The 18,414-nt window shown below is 45.6% G+C and overlaps 1 protein-coding gene across 4 annotated transcripts in view; it reads right to left on the bottom strand.

Annotated features, from left to right (window-relative positions):
• ITSN1 (intersectin 1) overlaps nucleotides 1-18,414 on the bottom strand; it is a 139,726-nt gene that overhangs the window by 92,487 nt on the left and 28,825 nt on the right. For 3 of the 4 annotated variants that reach the window (XM_066619146.1, XM_066619148.1, XM_066619149.1), the window contains exons 2-4: nucleotides 11,445-11,504; nucleotides 10,260-10,352; nucleotides 7,075-7,138 (exon numbers count right to left, since the gene is read on the bottom strand). The exons of the other annotated variant lie outside the window; for it this stretch is intronic. In XM_066619146.1, coding sequence (XP_066475243.1) covers nucleotides 7,075-7,138; nucleotides 10,260-10,352; nucleotides 11,445-11,472 — 185 coding nt within the window. In that variant the 5' untranslated portion in view covers nucleotides 11,473-11,504. The remainder of the gene's footprint in view (nucleotides 1-7,074; nucleotides 7,139-10,259; nucleotides 10,353-11,444; nucleotides 11,505-18,414) is intronic. 4 annotated transcript variants of the gene reach the window in all.

Raw genomic sequence — 18,414 nt, 5'->3', positions numbered from 1 at the left:
GGTTTGAAGCCCACTCTGAGGAGTTGACACCAGTCATTCAGGAAAAGAGGAGAGCTCAAGCAGCATACAAGGCCTGTCCCAGTGAGCGCAACCTGCAGGTCCTCCGAACTGCTCGCAGCAAAGTCCAACAGACTGCCAGGAGATGTGCTAATGACTACTGGCTCCAGCTCTGTTCCGAGATACAGATAGCAGCTGACACGGGCAACATCAAGGGGATGTATGACGGTATCAAGCAGGCCCTAGGTCCAACACAGAGGAAAATTGCCCCTCTGAAGTCTGCAACAGGCGAGGTCATCCAGGATCGGGCACAGCAGATGGAACACTGGGTGCAGCACTACTCTGAGCTATATTCCAGAGAAAATGTAGTCACTGAAGAAGCACTGAACAACATTGAGTGCCTGCCTGTGCTGGAAGAGCTTGACAGTGAACCAACCCTAGAAGAACTTCACGTGGCCCTGGACTCCCTTGCCTTTGGCAAGGCACCTGGAAAAGACAGCATCCCTGCTGAAGTCCTAAAATGCTGCAAAGAGATCATCGTCACTGAGCTGCATGAAATCCTCTGTCTCTGCTGGAGAGAAGGTGGAGTACCTCAAGACATGAGGGATGCAAACATCATCACGCTGTACAAGAACAAAGTTGACAGGGGTGACTGCAACAACTACCGCGGCATCTCTCTCCTTAGCGTTGTAGGAAAGCTGTTTGCCCGAGTTGCACTAAAGAGGCTCCAGGTACTTGCAGAGAGCGTCTATCCAGAATCGCAGTGTGGATTCCGAGCCAACAGGTCCACCACTGATATGGTATTCTCCCTTAGACAACTGCAGGAGAAATGCAGGGAACAACGACAGCCACTCTTTATAGCCTTCATAGATCTCACAAAGGCTTTCGACCTGGTCAGCAGAGACGGCCTCTTCAAGATTCTCCCCAAGATTGGATGTCCACCCAGGCTCCTCAGCATCATCAGATCTTTCCACAAGGACATGAAGGGCACTGTTGTCTTCGATGGCTCCACATCAGACCCTTTTGACATCCGAAGCGGAGTGAAGCAGGGCTGTGTTCTTGCACCAACCTTGTTTGGGATTTTCTTCGCTGTCCTGCTGAAGCAGGCCTTTGGAACTGCAACAGAAGGCATCTATCTCCGGACCAGATCAGACGGAAAGCTCTTCAACCTCTCCAGACTGAGAGCAAAATCCAAAGTCCAGCTGAAATGTCTGCGTGACTTCCTCTTCGCCGACGATGCAGCTGTCACTACCCACTCTGCCAAAGATCTCCAGCAGCTCATGGATTGTTTTAGCAAGGCCTGCCAAGATTTTGGACTGACAATCAGCCTGAAGAAAACACAGGTCATGGTTCAGGATGTGGACTCACCTCCCTGCATTACAATCTCTGAGCATGAACTGGAGGTTGTCCATGACTTTGTGTACCTTGGCTCAACGATCTCCAACACTCTTTCTCTCGATACCGAGCTAAACAAGCGCATCGGTAAAGCAGCTACCACATTTTCCAGACTCACAAAGAGAGTCTGGTCCAAAAAGAAGCTGACGGAACATACCAAGATCCAGGTCTACAGAGCTTGCGTCCTGAGTACACTTCTGTACTGCAGCGAGTCATGAACTCTTCGCTCACAACAGGAGAGGAAACTGAGCGCTTTCCACATGCGCTGCCTCCGACGCATCCTCGGCATCACCTGGCAGGACAAAGTTCCAAACAACACAGTCCTGGAACGTGCTGGAATCCCTAGCATGTATTCACTGCTGAAACAGAGACGCCTGCGTTGGCTCGGTCATGTCGTGACAATGGATGATGGCCGGATCCCAAAGGATCTCCTCTATGGAGAACTCGTGCAAGGAAAGCGCCCTACAGGTAGACCACAGCTGCGATACAAGGACATCTGCAAGAGGGATCTGAAGGCCTTAGGGATGGACCTCAACAAGTGGGAAACCCTGGCCTCTGAGCGGCCCGCTTGGAGGCAGGCTGTGCAGCATGGCCTTTCCCAGTTTGAAGAGACACTTTGCCAACAGTCTGAGGCTAAGAGGCAAAGAAGGAAGGCCCATAGCCAGGGAGACAGACCAGGGACAGACTGCACTTGCTCCCGGTGTGAAAGGGATTGTCACTCCCGAATTGGCCTTTTCAGCCACACTAGACACTGTGCCAGAACCACCTTTCAGAGCGCGATACCATAGTCTTTCAAGACTGAAGGTTGCCAATACAATATGTCTTTTTTGAGATGCGGTGACCAGAACTGGACACAATACTCCAGGTGTGGCCTTACCATAGATTTGTACAACGGCATTATAATACTAGCCGTTTTGTTCTCAATACCCTTCCTAATGATCCCAAGCATAGAATTGGCCTTCTTCACTGCCGCCGCACATTGGGTCGACACTTTCATCGACCTGTCCACCACCACCACAAGATCTCTCTCCTGATCTGTCACAGACAGCTCAGAACCCATCAGCCTATATCTAAAGTTATGATTTTTTGCCCCAATGTGCATGACTTTACACTTACTGACATTGAAGCGCATCTGCCATTTTGCTGCCCATTCTGCCAGTTTGGAGAGATCCTTCTGGAGCTCCTCACAATCACTTCTGGTCTTCACCACTCAGAAAAGTTTGGTGTTGTCTGCAAACTTAGCCACTTCACTGCTCAACCCTGTCTCCAGGTCATTTATGAAGAGGTTGAAAAGCACCGGACCCAGGACAGATCCTTGGGGCACACCGCTTTTCACTTCTCTCCATTGTGAAAATTGCCCAATGACACCCACTCTCTGCTTCCTGGCCTCCAACCAGTTCTCAATCCATGAGAGGACCTGTCCTCTAATTCCCTGACTGTGGAGTTTTTTCAGTAGACTTTGGTGAGGGACCGTGTCAAACGCCTTCTGAAAGTCCAGATATATAATGTCCACGGGTTCTCCCAAATCCACATGCCTATTGACCTTTTCAAAGAATTCTATAAGGTTCGTGAGGCAAGACTTACCCTTACAGAAGCCATGCTGACTCTCCCTCAGCAAGGCCTGTTCGTCTATGTGTTTTGAGATCCTATCTTTGATGAGGCATTCCACCATCTTACCCGGTATGGATGTTAGGCTGACCGGCCTATAGTTTCCCGGGTCCCCCCTCTTTCCCTTTTTAAAAATAGGCGTGACATTTGCTATCCGCCAATCCTCTGGCACCGTGGCTGTTTTGAGGGACAAGTTGCATACCTTAGTCAAGAGATCTGCAACTTCATTCTTCAATTCCTTAATAACTCTTGGGTGGATGCCATCAGGGCCCGGTGACTTATTGATCTTTAATTTATCAATGAGGTCTGAAACATCTTCTCTTTTAACCTCTATCTGACTTAACTCCTCAGTCAGGAGGGGCCATTCGGGCAGCAGTATCTGCCCGAGGTCTTCTGCCGTGAAGACAGATGCAAAGAACTCATTTAATTTCTCTGCCATCTCTAAGTCTCCTTTTATCTCCCCTTTCCCTCCCTCACCATCCAGAGGGTCAACCGCTTCTCTGGAGGGTTTCCTGCTTCTAACATATTTGAAGAAGCTTTTATTATTCCCCTTAATGTTGCTGGCCATGCGTTCCTCATAGTCTCGCTTGGCCTCCCGTATCACCTTCTTACATTTATTTTGCCACAGTTTATGTTCCTTTTTATTCTCCTCATTAGGGCAAGACTTCCATTTACGGAAGGAAGCTTCCTTGCCCTTCACAGCCTCTCTAACTTGGCTGGTTAGCCATGTGGGCACTCTCCTGGATTTAGTGGAACCCTTCTTTCTTTGCGGTATACACCTCTGCTGGGCCTCTATTACTGTTGTTTTAAGCAGCCTCCATGCACTCTGGAGAGATTGGACTCTTTTTACCCTCCCTTTCAACCTCCTTCTAACCAGCCTCCTCATTTGGGGGAAGTCTGCCCGTCGGAAGTCAAGGGTTTTTGTTAGAGATTTGCCTGGTATTCTTCCCCCAACGTGCATGTCAAAACGGATGGCAGCATGATCACTGTTCCCCAATGGCTCAGTAACGTTTACATCTCTAACCAGGTCCTGCGTACCGCACAATATTAGATCCAGAGTCACCTGTCCTCTGGTGGGCTCCGTGACTAGCTGCTCTAAGCCACAGTCATTTAGCACGTCAAGAAATCCGGTTTCCTTATCGTGACCAGAACACAAATTGACCCAGTCAATATGAGGATAATTGAAGTTCCCCCATGATTACAACCCTGTCCCTCCTTGTCACCTCCCTGATCTGTTTCCTCATTTCAAGGTCCCCTTCTGATTTCTGGTCTGGAGGACGATAGTACGCCCCCAGTATTACATCGCTGCACAAGCCTGGTAATTTAACCCACAGAGATTCTACAGTGGAGTAGGACCCACCTTCAATCTCTACTTTGCTGGATTCTATCCCTTCCTTAACATAAAGGGCCACCCCACCTCCAACACGCCCCTGCCTGTCCCTCCTGTAGAGTTTATAGCCCGGGATTGTGGTATCCCACTGATTCTCCGCATTCCACCAGGTTTCCGTTATGCCCACTATGTCAATGTTTTCCCTTGTCACCAGACATTCCAGTTCTCCCACCTTTGCTCGTAGACTTCGGGCATTCGCATAAAAGCATTTGTACATGGAATGCCCCAGGATGGGCTGCTTATTCGCTCCTTTGTCCCTGCATCCTCTCAGTGTGCCAAACCGTCTATCACATCCCATCACGCTACCTTTCCCAATTTCATCTCCTACTCTGCCTTTGTCTTGTTGTTCTCTAACCTCCCCATCCTCATCCCATAGGGATGAGGAGTCCTGAACCGGATGCCCCTTGGCTCCTGTCGGCCTTCCCCCAGGGATCAGTTTAAAAGCTGCTCTGCCACCTTTTTAATGTTATGCGCCAGCAGTCTGGTTCCATTCTGGTTCAAGTGGAGCCCGTCGCTCTTGTACAGGCCCCGCTTGTCCCAAAACATTCCCCAGTGCCTAACAAATCTAAACCCCTCCTCCCTACACCACCGTCTCATCCACGCATTGAGACCCCTGATCTCCGCCTGCCTAGCTGGCCCTGCGCGTGGAACAGATAGCACTTCAGAGAACGCTACCTTTGAGGTCCTGGCTTTCAGCTTCCTGCCTAAAAGCCTAAATTTGGCCTCCAGGACCTCCCAGCTACACTTGCCCACGTCGTTGGTGCCGACATGCACCACAGCCGCTACCTCTCCCCCAGCACTGTCTACTAGCCTGTCTAGACGAGAAGTGATGTCCGCAACCTTCGCACCAGGCAGGCAAGTCACCATGCGGTCCTCACATCCGTCACAAACCTCCCTCTCTATGTTTCTAATAATCGAATCCCCCACTACAAGAAGTTTGTAGTTTGGTAAAGACCTGCGCCTGAAACCCAGGAGAGCTGCTGCCTCTCAGAGTAAACAAAACTGGGCAAAATGGCCCAAAGGTCTGACTCTCAATGCTAGTCCATTTAATAAAGTCATATTCATGTTTAATCAAAGCAAGTCTCATTGAGTTATGTGGGAATTCCCTAAAAAAATGTTTTTAGGATTGCTTTACTATAATTAGCAGTGGCATCAACAGGAGACCAGATGGGGTGCAAGTTCATCCAACCGTGAAGTCTCAGGCACTGGTGACAGTGGTAGTGCTCAATGTTTCATTATGGTATGTGCAGGAGGGTGCTGGGGGAGCCAAGTACAAGACTTTGGCCCAGGACTCCCAGTAACAGCACTACTCAATGGTAACATTCAAAAGTTATTGAAATTTTGTAACATTGTCAGTTCATTTACCATATACTTTCCTTAACCACTTAGCAAACCACCTGCTCAACTATCACAATGGATCATAAGTGGAACTTTTGTTATATGTTTTCCCACAGAGGAAAAGAATCTGAAAAAAAAAAACATTTCAAGGAGTAGGAATATCCTAGCAGAGCAAACTCTGCAAGTAATCCAGATTATGCCTACTTTAATTTAGTTACTGTCTTCAGAACCATTAGAGTTTGGTCTGAAAGCCTACATAAGACACTTCTTAATGGATTACTGGCTTAACAACCACAAATCTCATAAGAAAGAGGCCAGTAAAAGAATTATGCAAACAACAGAAGCTCTACCGATAGTTCCACACATTTCTCAAGAACACCAACATGTATCCTACATGCTGTACTCTGCACAAATGCAAAACATTTTCATTTTAATGACCCACTAAACCAAAGTCAATTATAGCCAATTCTAGTGCAAGGTCCCTTATGCAAAGGTGGGATAGACACTGATTAAATAAATAAATCTGGACATCTAGTTGCTCTCCTCTAGATCAGGAGTCTCCAAACTTCTTGGCCAGAGGGCCACATCAAAAGTCTGGCATGGTTTTGAGTGCCGGAAAAAAAATTTAAAAGTAAAATTTATATAAATAAATTAGAGATGAAACTTAGATGTGTGAATAAATGAATGAATGGGCTCATTCATTCAACCTCTCTGGCCCTTAGAACACCCTCCAGATGCAACCAGAGCACAGTTCCACTCATGATTGGCAAAGTGGGGCAGGGGCATTCAGGGGATAAGAGGCTGGCCACAGGCCAGAAAGAGGCCCGCTGCGGGCCACATCTGGCCCCCAGGCCGGGGTTTGGAGACCCCTGCTCTAGACAATGACAAAACATCTACAAATGTAACTTATTTTGCCTACTGATTTGGAAACAAATATAGTTTACCATTCACTCCCGGATTGGCCTTTTCAGCCACACTAGACGCTGTGCCAGAACCACCTTTCAGAGCGCGATACCATAGTCTTTCGAGACTGAAGGTTGCCAATACTAGGATAGTTTACCATACCAACACTTATTCTGCAATTAACTTCAATGGCTAATTTAAGACGGCTAGCTACATAGAGACTATAATGCAGTCCTAATCTGCTGCAACAGGAATTTTTCATTCCTATTACAATTCCTTATGACTGAAAAAGTATTTTTATAAGGGTTTGATTACAGATTACAAAACAGCCATTTTAGCAAAAGCGTTCATCATAAAGATTTGTGAAACTTAAAAGCAAGATGTTAGTATATTGCTATATTTGTACTTTTTTTGCATCTTAGATGTTTAATTTAAAAGCTTACCATATTTGTGCTAAAACTGGTTGAGGTAACCCAGACTGAAAAAAAAAGTTCCTAGCTTGATCACCTGAGGGGGGAAAAAAAGAAAATTATTTCAAATACAATAAATTTATAAATCGTAATTAAGCATACAGACTACTACTATTATGTACCTACACAGGACTTTTCAAGGAAACACTCCACCATGTATGACAGGTAAGCACCACTATCCCTTATATAGCAAGTTAGGGTGGGTAAGAGAGAGGACCTTGGATTAGCCCACCCAAGTTCATGGCAAAGATGAGATTTGAACTAAGAATTAGTTCTTTCTTGTTAGACTTCCAGCCACTGTGCTACACTAGCTAAACTCCATCACCAATCAAGTCATACTATAGTACGGCCAGAATAAAATTCTACATTCTATTCTTGTTGGCATCCTTCAGTCTCGGAAGACTATGGTATCGCACTCTGAATAGTGGTTCTGGAATGGAGTGTCCTCTCCAGTGCGCAAAACCTGGGTAAAGTAGATATGGAGGATAAGCTGTTACCCATGCAGCAAATCCCCCCTCTCCACGTCGCTGAAATGGTCCAATGGAAATGCAGAAGCCAATACGGTTGGTTCCAGCTGCGTCGCAGGAGTTGCCAGAACATGACTGTGTTCAGCCATGAACTGCCTCAGGGACTCCGGCTTCGGATTTTGCCTCGAGGTGACTCCTGAAGCCTTTTCCATAACTGGATGTAGCCACAAGGCAGTGGAGGTTTGGGATCAGTTTTCCTTCTCTCAGATGAGCTGCCTTCCCAGGCTAATGAGTCCCATCTACCTGGTGGCTGTTTAGTCGCCTCTTACGACAAGTACAGCCAAACCGAGGGCCTATTCTTATCCCCCAGCCCCCAGGGGTTCACAACTGCAACAACTGTTGCAGCAACAGCTACCCTGCACATGTCTGATTATGTTTGATCTCGGAAGCTAAGCAGGGTCAAGCCTGGTTAGTACTTGGATGGGAGACCACCTGGGAATACTGGGTGCTGTAGGCTTATACCAGGGGTGTCCAAACTTTCTGGCAGGAGGGCCATCATCACTCCGACACTGTGATGGGGGGTGGGGGAAAAAGAATTAATTTACATTTCAAATTTGAATAAATTTACATAAATGAATATATTAGAGATGGAATTTATATGAATTGAATGAAGGTCATGCAATAGCTCAAGCCCTATAAAAGGCTTTGCACAAAGCAAGGTCAGCCTTTCCTTTGCTGCTGCATCACAGATGTGAAATAGCAAGCAGTGGAAGAAGCCCACAGCTCATGCGAGAGGTCAAAAAGTTGGCCGTCACTGCTGAGAGCAGTTGCATCAGACCAGTGCAGGCTCCAGCAAGTCTCTGGAGGGCCAGAGGCTCATTGGAGACTGTGGGCTCCCTGAGGGCCAGATTGGGTGTCCTCAAGGGCCACAAGTGGCCCCAGGGCTGGGGTTTGGGCACCCCTGGCTTATACCATAGTCGTTCGAGACTGAAGGTTGCCAACATTCTATTAGGTCATGTATAATGACTAATACTGAGATACTATGTTAAAATATTGTTCAGGGGAATATAAACAGGTTCTGAGAAGTACATTACTACAAACCGAAACATCTGCAATAGGAAATACACACTGTATTAATATCAGACTGGATAGGAGAAAAGGAAGCATATGGTTCCTGTGGTCTAATCCATTTTAACAGCTCTTCCTTCATTGGAATTTTGTGCCTTGTGACAGTAAGGGAGCAAACACTTTCTCCACAGGAAGCACTCTTGCTCACCAACACTTCAATTACATTTTCTAATAATTTGTAAAGCAGGCACCTATGTGCAGATTCATCACTGTTTTCAGTCAAAGACAAGTGGCTAAAGCTACAGAAACACAGAAGGAGGCAAGACCTGAGTCACTCATACTTGCTACATTCTGAGGAGAAATCTCAGCCAACTGTGAATACTGGTACTACATGTACCCTTCCTCCTCATTCCAGTATCTTTGACCACCTGATCAAACCCCATTTTTTCTAAGGACAAGTCTACTGTTCAAGGAAATGTCAACTTCAAACACACACACAGCACAAACTAGTTCACTTTTTTCTGTACTGAAATGTGCAAAAGGCACCCATAAAACCATAAGATCTGTTCTATGAATGAATAGCCATGGAGATCCAGAGTCTACAAGTACACCAGCCCATGGAACAGGGTGGTCTTGGGTTTATTCTCTACCTGTCCTCATAGATGAACCTGGAGTGCTGAATAGGCACTAACTAGGGTTTCCATTAATTTTTGCAGCTGGTACACAGAGCTTTAATGTGGTTGTGCACAGGCGGCTCCAGATTTCTCAGCGATGACATCACAATCATTGCCAACTTCCAGGAAGTTGCGCTCCAAGCCATGTAGGACTTAGTTTAGTGCTGTGTGGCTACAAGAATAACATGCTATCCTGTTTTACCTCAACAACTTGTACTCAGATGCATACTGTCCCTGAACATGATTAACATTTAATTATTATTTTATTCCATTGAGCTATCAAGGCTGATAAGAAGGATTTGCATAGAAGGACATAGAGTGTAACAAGCTGGAGCAACTTTGGGTAAGGAGAGGAAGGTATGATAGGAGTGGCTTGGCAAGATGAATGGTCCTTGTAGGCCAAATTTTCACTATCTGGAGGCACCAGCCTCATAACAGAGGTAGATTGCCTTTCTTTCTTAACATGCTGCAATAGTCTGTTCCTTGTCTACTGTGGAGTTAGAATGTTCAGTTTGAAACTAACAGGTAAGATTTTCCTATAAGCATGGAAAAAAGGAACTAGTCTAGTTGCAAAAGTGAGTGTATTTTAACACATGCAGACCAAAACTATTTCTCTTCTAGAATTATTAGATTTAAATGTTAAAAGAGCAAGTCAGGCTTTGAAATAACTCATGGACTGAGAATTGCAAGAGGTGCATTTGAGTTTGGGTCGTGTCTATCCCATTTCAATTCCTTAATGCTTTTAGCAACACATTTTCAACAAATTCATAAAAGGGTAGAGGCAGCATATATGCCTTGATCTTTTCTTCTTGTATCCACAGAGAGCTAGCATTTCACTTGAATATCTCATGTGGAGTAACTGCTACTTGCCCCAAAGGAATAGCAAGATGCATGGCTTTGATAAAGAAATAAACGAAAGGGAAGTTGTACAGGAGCACTAGAGCATTACCAGTGATAAATCCAGATATTGGTTTCAAACTGTGGAACTGTTGATCGTGTTTAGCTCTCTCTTCCACAGTTACAGCCCAGATGTCTAGGTTGCCTAATTCACAAGCAAAAAATTAACATACGGTCAAGAAAAAAACAGTTTTTAAAACAGTTTTAAGCATCAACACCACCATTTTCTCAACAAGTTTTGGAGAATCTATACACTAATGGACTTGGGTGGAAAAACAAATTCCATATCCATAAGTTTCTTAAGTAACTCATGAAATGCCAGAAACAGGGAAACTCAGCCAAAAGAAAACCCATTTTGTACAGGTCCTAAATGGTTGATCTGCCCCACACAGTAAGATAGCAGTACAGGTTTCAAGCAACAACCTATCTGCTACTAAAAGTTAGAGGTCTACAAATTCAATTACCAACAGTAATCATAACCTATTGACTTGATTCCGGTGAAAAAAGCTTTTAGGGTTTTCTACCATGGAGGTTTTTAAAAAGCTGTTGCCAGCATAGAAGACAGAGACTACCTCATGCTAATATGCAGCATTACTGATGTGGATTAGAGAGGAGTTGTTGTTAACACACACACACCCGTATCCAAATTTCCTACCCCAGAGCCATTAGAATTCCTCAGCTACCCAACAACAGAAGAAAATTGAATTGGTCATTGACCAATTATTGAATTATTGGTCATTGACCACTGGAACAGTACAGTAATTGGTTATCAAGGCTGGTCAAAATGTGTCCATGTCTGCTAAAGGTAGAAGTACTATGCTGGCAGGTTTGCCTTTGTGCTCAAAGGAGTTTACTCCCAGGTAAGCTAGTCTCTGATCAGTTGCTGAAGAAATCAGAGGCACAGTGCAGGCAATGAAAGCAAGCAAAAATGCAGTCTGGCCTCTACTCAGTTCTGGTCTAAACCCCATCCAAGCAGTATAATGCCATGTTATGTGGTACACAGAGTTAAAGGTAATTCTTGCTGATTTACTTTCAGCTAGCGCCCCCCCCCCCACTTCCAACAATCCATGAATACTTCACCACAAACACAGAAGTTGTTTTTCCAGCTGAAATCACTGCATACTAAGATAAGCAGCAAGATTTTTGGTACTTCAAATCCAACTAGTGTGCATCTATGTAGAATACTTTTTGAAATAAAGCTTGTCCTTAAACAACACAGAAATATCTTGATGCTTACCCCCAAAAGGTGTTGAAAATTGAGCCATGGTTCAATCACCTTTAACTTGCTAATAGATGCCTGAAATAAAGAATAATGCACTGAGACAAACACATACACAATACCGGCTTCTTATTTAAGGAACATTTTAACTAGTGCAACATCATTTACTCATTGATAGTAAGTCCTTTCTGAAACTTTCTTCCCCTGTAAACGTGGAAGCCGAATAAATAAAATCAAGCCAAAATATTTACCAAATGCTGTTAAATGTCCATCTTTCCCCATCTCTTCATGGCAGTTCAGGTCCAACCTTGTTATACACTGATTTTTTTATACACGGATTTGACTCAATATGAATGGCTACTACCAATGAGAAGGAATGTACTGATTCCAGGAGAAGGGAAAAATTCATCTCTTTAAAATCACAGTTTAAAAAACCGCTTTTCTTACTGTTGTAGAGAGACAGTCACGCAAGTGATCATTCCATTCTTCAGCTAAACCCGGCAAAGGAAGGGGGTCCTTTGCATTTCTAATTGCTGACTGTCTCTCTACAACAGTAAGGAAAGCTGTTTTTAAACCATAATTGTAAAGGGATGCATTTTTTAATTTTTTTAAATTGCTTTTATTTAACACATTTTATGGTATCAGCAGGGAGTACCAGAATCAAACCCCTTCAGATGTTGAGGCACAACCTTATTAGGAGCAATGGAGGGGCAAGGAACCTTGCAAGTGAGTCTTTAAATCTATTTTTCCACTTTTTTTTTAATCCACTGATTTTTTTTTATCCACTAGGGGTTCTGGAACAGAGCCCCAGAGGATAACAAGGGACTACTTGCATTTATTTCTGTATTATATACCACCTTTCTCATGCACAGGTTTCTCTTCAGGTATTACTCAAGGTAGTTTACATAGGCAGGGCTGTCCTAGACCTGAGAAAGGTCTTTACAGTTTTGTTTTATACATAGAATGCTTCTGTTTCCAGATGTTTTCCTTCAGTACCACCGCCCACCACAGAGCCCAGCTTTTCTCTGAACTGTGGCAAGGCCTTGTCAATTTCTAGTCAAGCAAAACCATCCACAAACACTGAACTGAGACTGCATCTTTTTAAAGTGACATCTCACTCTACTGAAGCCCTGTTTGGTCAATCATATCCTCAAGATCTTCTTCCCGGGGCAATTCACTCTCATCCTCCATTTGTCTTGGCTATTCTACAGCTCTAGAGAGTTCATTTTTGCTGTTTTTTAAAATATGGTATAAACCCCTTCCACCTATGCTTAAGTCTGGCTTCAAATGAAAAAATTATGTGGCATCAAGTTACTAGAATGAAAAACATGCAAGAAATGCACTGCAATCAACACTGTCAAGGATTTTACCCAGAACTAGGATTAAAGATCTTGATACAAGTCATTCTAACACCTATCCTGGTTGATTAAACAACATTCATACTGAGCAAATATGCAATGCAATCCCTGCATACATGCTTTAAGAGTGAAAGCTCTTACTAAAATACTAGAGAGCTGTCAGGCTGACTTAATTGTTCTAGCTGTCAGTAAGCAGTTGTAAGGTTAAAAAGATGTTAAGCAATGAGAATATGAAGGATTGTGGTAGCTTTTTGTTCTTTACCAGAGACAGGACACTCATTATCCATCCAGAGATAAAATCTGCTTGAAAAAAATTATCACCCTCAAATCAAGCACAGTATATGCACTTCAGTTTAAATAACCTGAATGAACAGGTTAATCACAGAGCACAGTCAGCCAGAAAACCTGCATGTTATATAACTGAAAGTATCTAGTAAAGAGGGTCCCCTTTACAAATTGGGATTAGGGACTGGAAAGCTCTGTACAAGCAAAACAACTTACAAGGACGAATTTTTTTCCATAAGAAATAAAGTGAATAAAGGTTAATAAGGACCATATGTACATTCATGTTGTTCAATTGACTTAAAGATAGGGAGAAGGACTGTAGAGAGTGGCATGCAGACCTGACCATGCATAAACGAGAATGCTCCCAGAAGGGATAGCATATCCATGACATATTTAAAATTTTGTGATGGGCAGGAAACTGGGGGAGTCAAGAGGGGGGTACCCACCTGCTACCTCCCCTAGCCTGCCGCGGAGTCCAGACCAGTTTCATCTTCTTCTTGTGTTGCAGTGTGTGTAAAGATGAGGAGAACTTACCTGTCTCCCTTGGCATCCAGAGCTTCCACTGCTACCTATCTAATGGTCGGGGAAGGAATGCTATGCAGCTATGCAGCTAAAAAGCTATGCAGTCAGACAGCCAGCAGCAGAGTGGGGGCTATCCAGTGTTCTGCATCGAGTGCCACATGTATGATTATATGCCTCTGGGGTATAAGTCATGGGTGTGTCCTCGGTGCAAGGAGCTCCAGGCTCTCAGGGAACGCGTCCGCTCCCTTGAAGCCTTGGTGGCCGACCTGGAGAAGCGCAGGCAGCCAGAGGAGGACCGTGGGGAGACTTCTGGGGACGATCAGGCTTCGTCCCAACATCAGGCGTGCAGCTCCTCGGCTGCCCGGGTGGGAAGTCTCGGGACTGGAGGAGGTCATCCTGGAGAGGAGGGAAACAATCCCCTAGGGGGGATCCCTTCTCCAGGGGATGGGCCCGTATCCGAGCGCACTCGGGATACTCCTCGGCGGGAGGGGGGTCGGGGGCTTCTTGTAGTGGGGGATTCGATTATTAGAAACATAGAGAGGGGGGTTTGCGACGGATGTGAGGACCGCATGGTGACTTGCCTGCCTGGTGCGAAGGTTGCGGACATCACTTCTCGTCTAGACAGGCTAGTAGACAGTGCTGGGGGAGAGGTAGCGGCTGTGGTGCATGTCGGCACCAACGACGTGGGCAAGTGTAGCTGGGAGGTCCTGGAGGCCAAATTTAGGCTTTTAGGCAGGAAGCTGAAAGCCAGGACCTCAAAGGTAGCGTTCTCTGAAGTGCTACCTGTTCCACGCGCAGGGCCAGCTAGGCAGGCGGAGATCAGGGGTCTCAATGCGTGGATGAGACGGTGGTGTAGGGAGGAGGGGTTTAGATTCGTTAGGCACTGGGGAATGTTTTGGGACAAGCGGGGCCTGTACAAGAGGGACGGGCTCCATTTGAACCAGAATGGAACCAGACTGCTGGCGCATAACATTAAAAAGGTGGCAGAGCAGCTTTTAAACTGATCCCTGGGGGAAGGCCGACAGGAGCCGAGGGGCATCCGGTTCGGGACTCCTCATCCCTATGGGATGAGGATGGGGAGGTTAGAGAACAACAAGACAAAGGCAGGGTAGGAGAAGAAATTGGGAAAGGTAGGGAGATGGGATGTGATAGACGGTTTGGCACAATGAGAGGATGCGGGGACAAAGGAGCGAATAAGCAGCCCATCCTGGGGCATTCCGTGTATAAATGCTTTTATGCGAATGCCCGAAGTCTACGAGCAAAGGTGGGAGAACTGGAATGTCTGGTAACAAGGGAAAACATTGACATAGTGGGCATAACGGAAACCTGGTGGAATGCGGAGAATCAGTGGGATACCGCAATCCCGGGCTATAAACTCTACAGGAGGGACAGGCAGGGGCGTGTTGGAGGTGGGGTGGCCCTTTATGTTAAGGAAGGGATAGAATCCAGCAAAGTAGAGATTGAAGGTGGGTCCGACTCCACCGTAGAATCTCTGTGGGTTAAATTACCAGGCTTGAGCAGCGATGTAATACTGGGGGTGTGCTATCGTCCTCCAGACCAGAAATCTGATGGGGACCTTGAAATGAGGAAACAGATCAGGGAGGTGACAAGGAAGGACAGGGTTGTAATCATGGGGGACTTCAATTATCCTCATATTGACTGGGTCAATTTGTGTTCTGGTCAGGATAAGGAAACCGGATTTCTTGACGTGCTAAATGACTGTGGCTTAGATCAGCTAGTCACGGAGCCCACCAGAGGACAGGTGACTCTGGATTTAATATTGTGCGGTACGCAGGACCTGGTTAGAGATGTAAACGTTACTGAGCCATTGGGGAACAGTGATCATGCTGCGATCCGTTTTGACGTGCACGTTGGGGGAAGAATACCAGGCAAGTCTCTAACAAAAACCCTTGACTTCCGACGGGCGGACTTCCCTCAAATGAGGAGGCTGGTTAGGAGGAGGTTGAAAGGGAGGGTAAAAAGAGTCCAATCTCTCCAAAGTGCATGGAGGCTGCTTAAAACAACAGTAATAGAGGCCCAGCAGAGGTGTATACCGCAAAGAAAGAAGGGTTCCACTAAATCCAGGAGAGTGCCCGCATGGCTAACCAGCCAAGTTAGAGAGGCTGTGAAGGGCAAGGAAGCTTCCTTCCGTAAATGGAAGTCTTGCCCTAATGAAGAGAATAAAAAGGAACATAAACTGTGGCAAAAGAAATGTAAGAAGGTGATAGGGGAGGCCAAGCGAGACTATGAGGAACGCATGGCCAGCAACATTAAGGGGAATAATAAAAGCTTCTTCAAATATGTTAGAAGCAGGAAACCCGCCAGAGAAGCGGTTGGCCCTCTGGATGGTGAGGGAGGGAAAGGGGAGATAAAAGGAGACTTAGAGATGGCAGAGAAATTAAATGAGTTCTTTGCATCTGTCTTCACGGCAGAAGACCTCGGGCAGATACCGCTGCCCGAACGGCCCCTCCTGACCGAGGAGTTAAGTCAGATAGAGGTTAAAAGAGAAGATGTTTCAGACCTCATTGATAAATTAAAGATCAATAAGTCACCGGGCCCTGATGGCATACACCCAAGGGTTATTAAGGAATTGAAGAATGAAGTTGCAGATCTCTTGACTAAGGTATGCAACTTGTCCCTCAAAACAGCCACGGTGCCAGAAGATTGGAGGATAGCAAATGTCACGCCTATTTTTAAAAAGGGAAAGAGGGGGGACCCGGGAAACTATAGGCCAGTCAGCCTAACATCTATACCGGGTAAGATGGTGGAATGCCTCATCAAAGATAGGATCTCAAAACACATAGACGAACAGGCCTTGCTGAGGGAGAGTCAGCATGGCTTCTGTAAGGGTAAGTCTTGCCTCACCAACCTTATAGAATTCTTTGAAAAGGTCAACAGGCATGTGGATGCGGGAGAACCCGTGGACATTATATATCTGGACTTTCAGAAGGCGTTTGACATGGTCCCTCACCAAAGGCTACTGAAAAAACTCCACAGTCAGGGAATTAGAGGACAGGTCCTCTCGTGGATTGAGAACTGGTTGGAGGCCAGGAAGCAGAGAGTGGGTGTCAATGGGCAATTTTCACAATGGAGAGAGGTGAAAAGCGGTGTGCCCCAAGGATCTGTCCTGGGATCGGTGCTTTTCAACCTCTTCATAAATGACCTGGAGACAGGGTTGAGCAGTGAAGTGGCTAAGTTTGCAGACGACACCAAACTTTTCCGAGTGGTAAAGACCAGAAGTGATTGTGAGGAGCTCCAGAAGGATCTCTCCAGACTGGCAGAATGGGCAGCAAAATGGCAGATGCGCTTCAATGTCAGTAAGTGTAAAGTCATGCACATTGGGGCAAAAAATCAAAACTTTAGATATAGGCTGATGGGTTCTGAACTGTCTGTGACAGATCAGGAGAGAGATCTTGGGGTGGTGGTGGACAGGTCGATGAAAGTGTCGACCCAATGTGCGGTGGCAGTGAAGAAGGCCAATTCTATGCTTGGGATCATTAGGAAGGGTATTGAGAACAAAACGGTTAGTATTATAATGCCGTTGTACAAATCTATGGTAAGGCCACACCTGGAGTATTGTGTCCAGTTCTGGTCGCCGCATCTCAAAAAAGACATAGTGGAAATGGAAAAGGTGCAAAAGAGAGCGACTAAGATGATTACGGGGCTGGGGCACCTTCCTTATGAGGAAAGGCTACGGCGTTTGGGCCTCTTCAGCCTAGAAAAGAGACGCTTGAGGGGGGACATGATTGAGACATACAAAATTATGCAGGGGATGGACAGAGTGGATAGGGAGATGCTCTTTACACTCTCACATAATACCAGAACCAGGGGACATCCACTAAAATTGAGTGTTGGGCGGGTTAGGACAGACAAAAGAAAATATTTCTTTACTCAGCGCGTGGTCGGTCTGTGGAATTCCTTGCCACAGGATGTGGTGCTGGCGTCTAGCCTAGACGCCTTTAAAAGGGGATTGGATGAGTTTCTGGAGGAAAAATCCATTATGGGGTACAAGCCATGATGTGTATGCGCAACCTCCTGATTTTAGGAATGGGTTAAGTCAGAATGCCAGATGTAGGGGAGAGCACCAGGATGAGGTCTCTTGTTATCTGGTGTGCTCCCTGGGGCATTTGGTGGGCCGCTGTGAGATACAGGAAGCTGGACTAGATGGGCCTATGGCCTGATCCAGTGGGGCTGTTCTTATGTTCTTATGTTCTTATGAATGCTGAGAGTCAGCATACCCTCTATAGCCATTAGGGGAAACAGTGGCACTGTAAGATGAAGGAGAAAGGTAAGTCCTTGCCATCTTCCTCTAGGTATCCAGCACCACCATAACCAATGCCATCATCGTCTCCTCATCCTCCAAAAGCAAGTTGAGGGAATGCTTGGCTTTGCAGCCCTTACAGGAACCAGTGGCTATGGTTGCACAGGAGATCAAGGGAGAGATGCAAGAAGAGCAGACATGAGTTGGGGTGACTCTCCCTATTATTCCAGTTAATTACAACAATGTTTAAATTGACAGTATTGTAATAGTTATGTCTCTTTAAGAGCTTGGGTGGTGTGAGGAGGAGAAAGCTTGTAGGACCAAGCAATGGCAAAATTTTAATATTAAGGATATTTGTTTAAGAACTCAAAGCAGGAAGATGATATACAGGTGGGGCACCAGCAGTAAAAGTCATAAGTGCAGAGAATATTTACAGAACTTTTACCAAAAAAAGTGAAGAAATGTATAAGAGATACTCCCTGTACACAGCTGGAACTAAGACGAGACAGCACAACAACATATATTGGATGAAATATTTTAACACATATGACTCAGAAACACA

Source organism: Tiliqua scincoides, chromosome 3 (genome assembly GCF_035046505.1).
Source record: "Tiliqua scincoides isolate rTilSci1 chromosome 3, rTilSci1.hap2, whole genome shotgun sequence".
Lineage (NCBI taxonomy): Eukaryota > Metazoa > Chordata > Lepidosauria > Squamata > Scincidae > Tiliqua > Tiliqua scincoides.
This window is presented reverse-complemented; position numbering and strand designations above follow the sequence as displayed.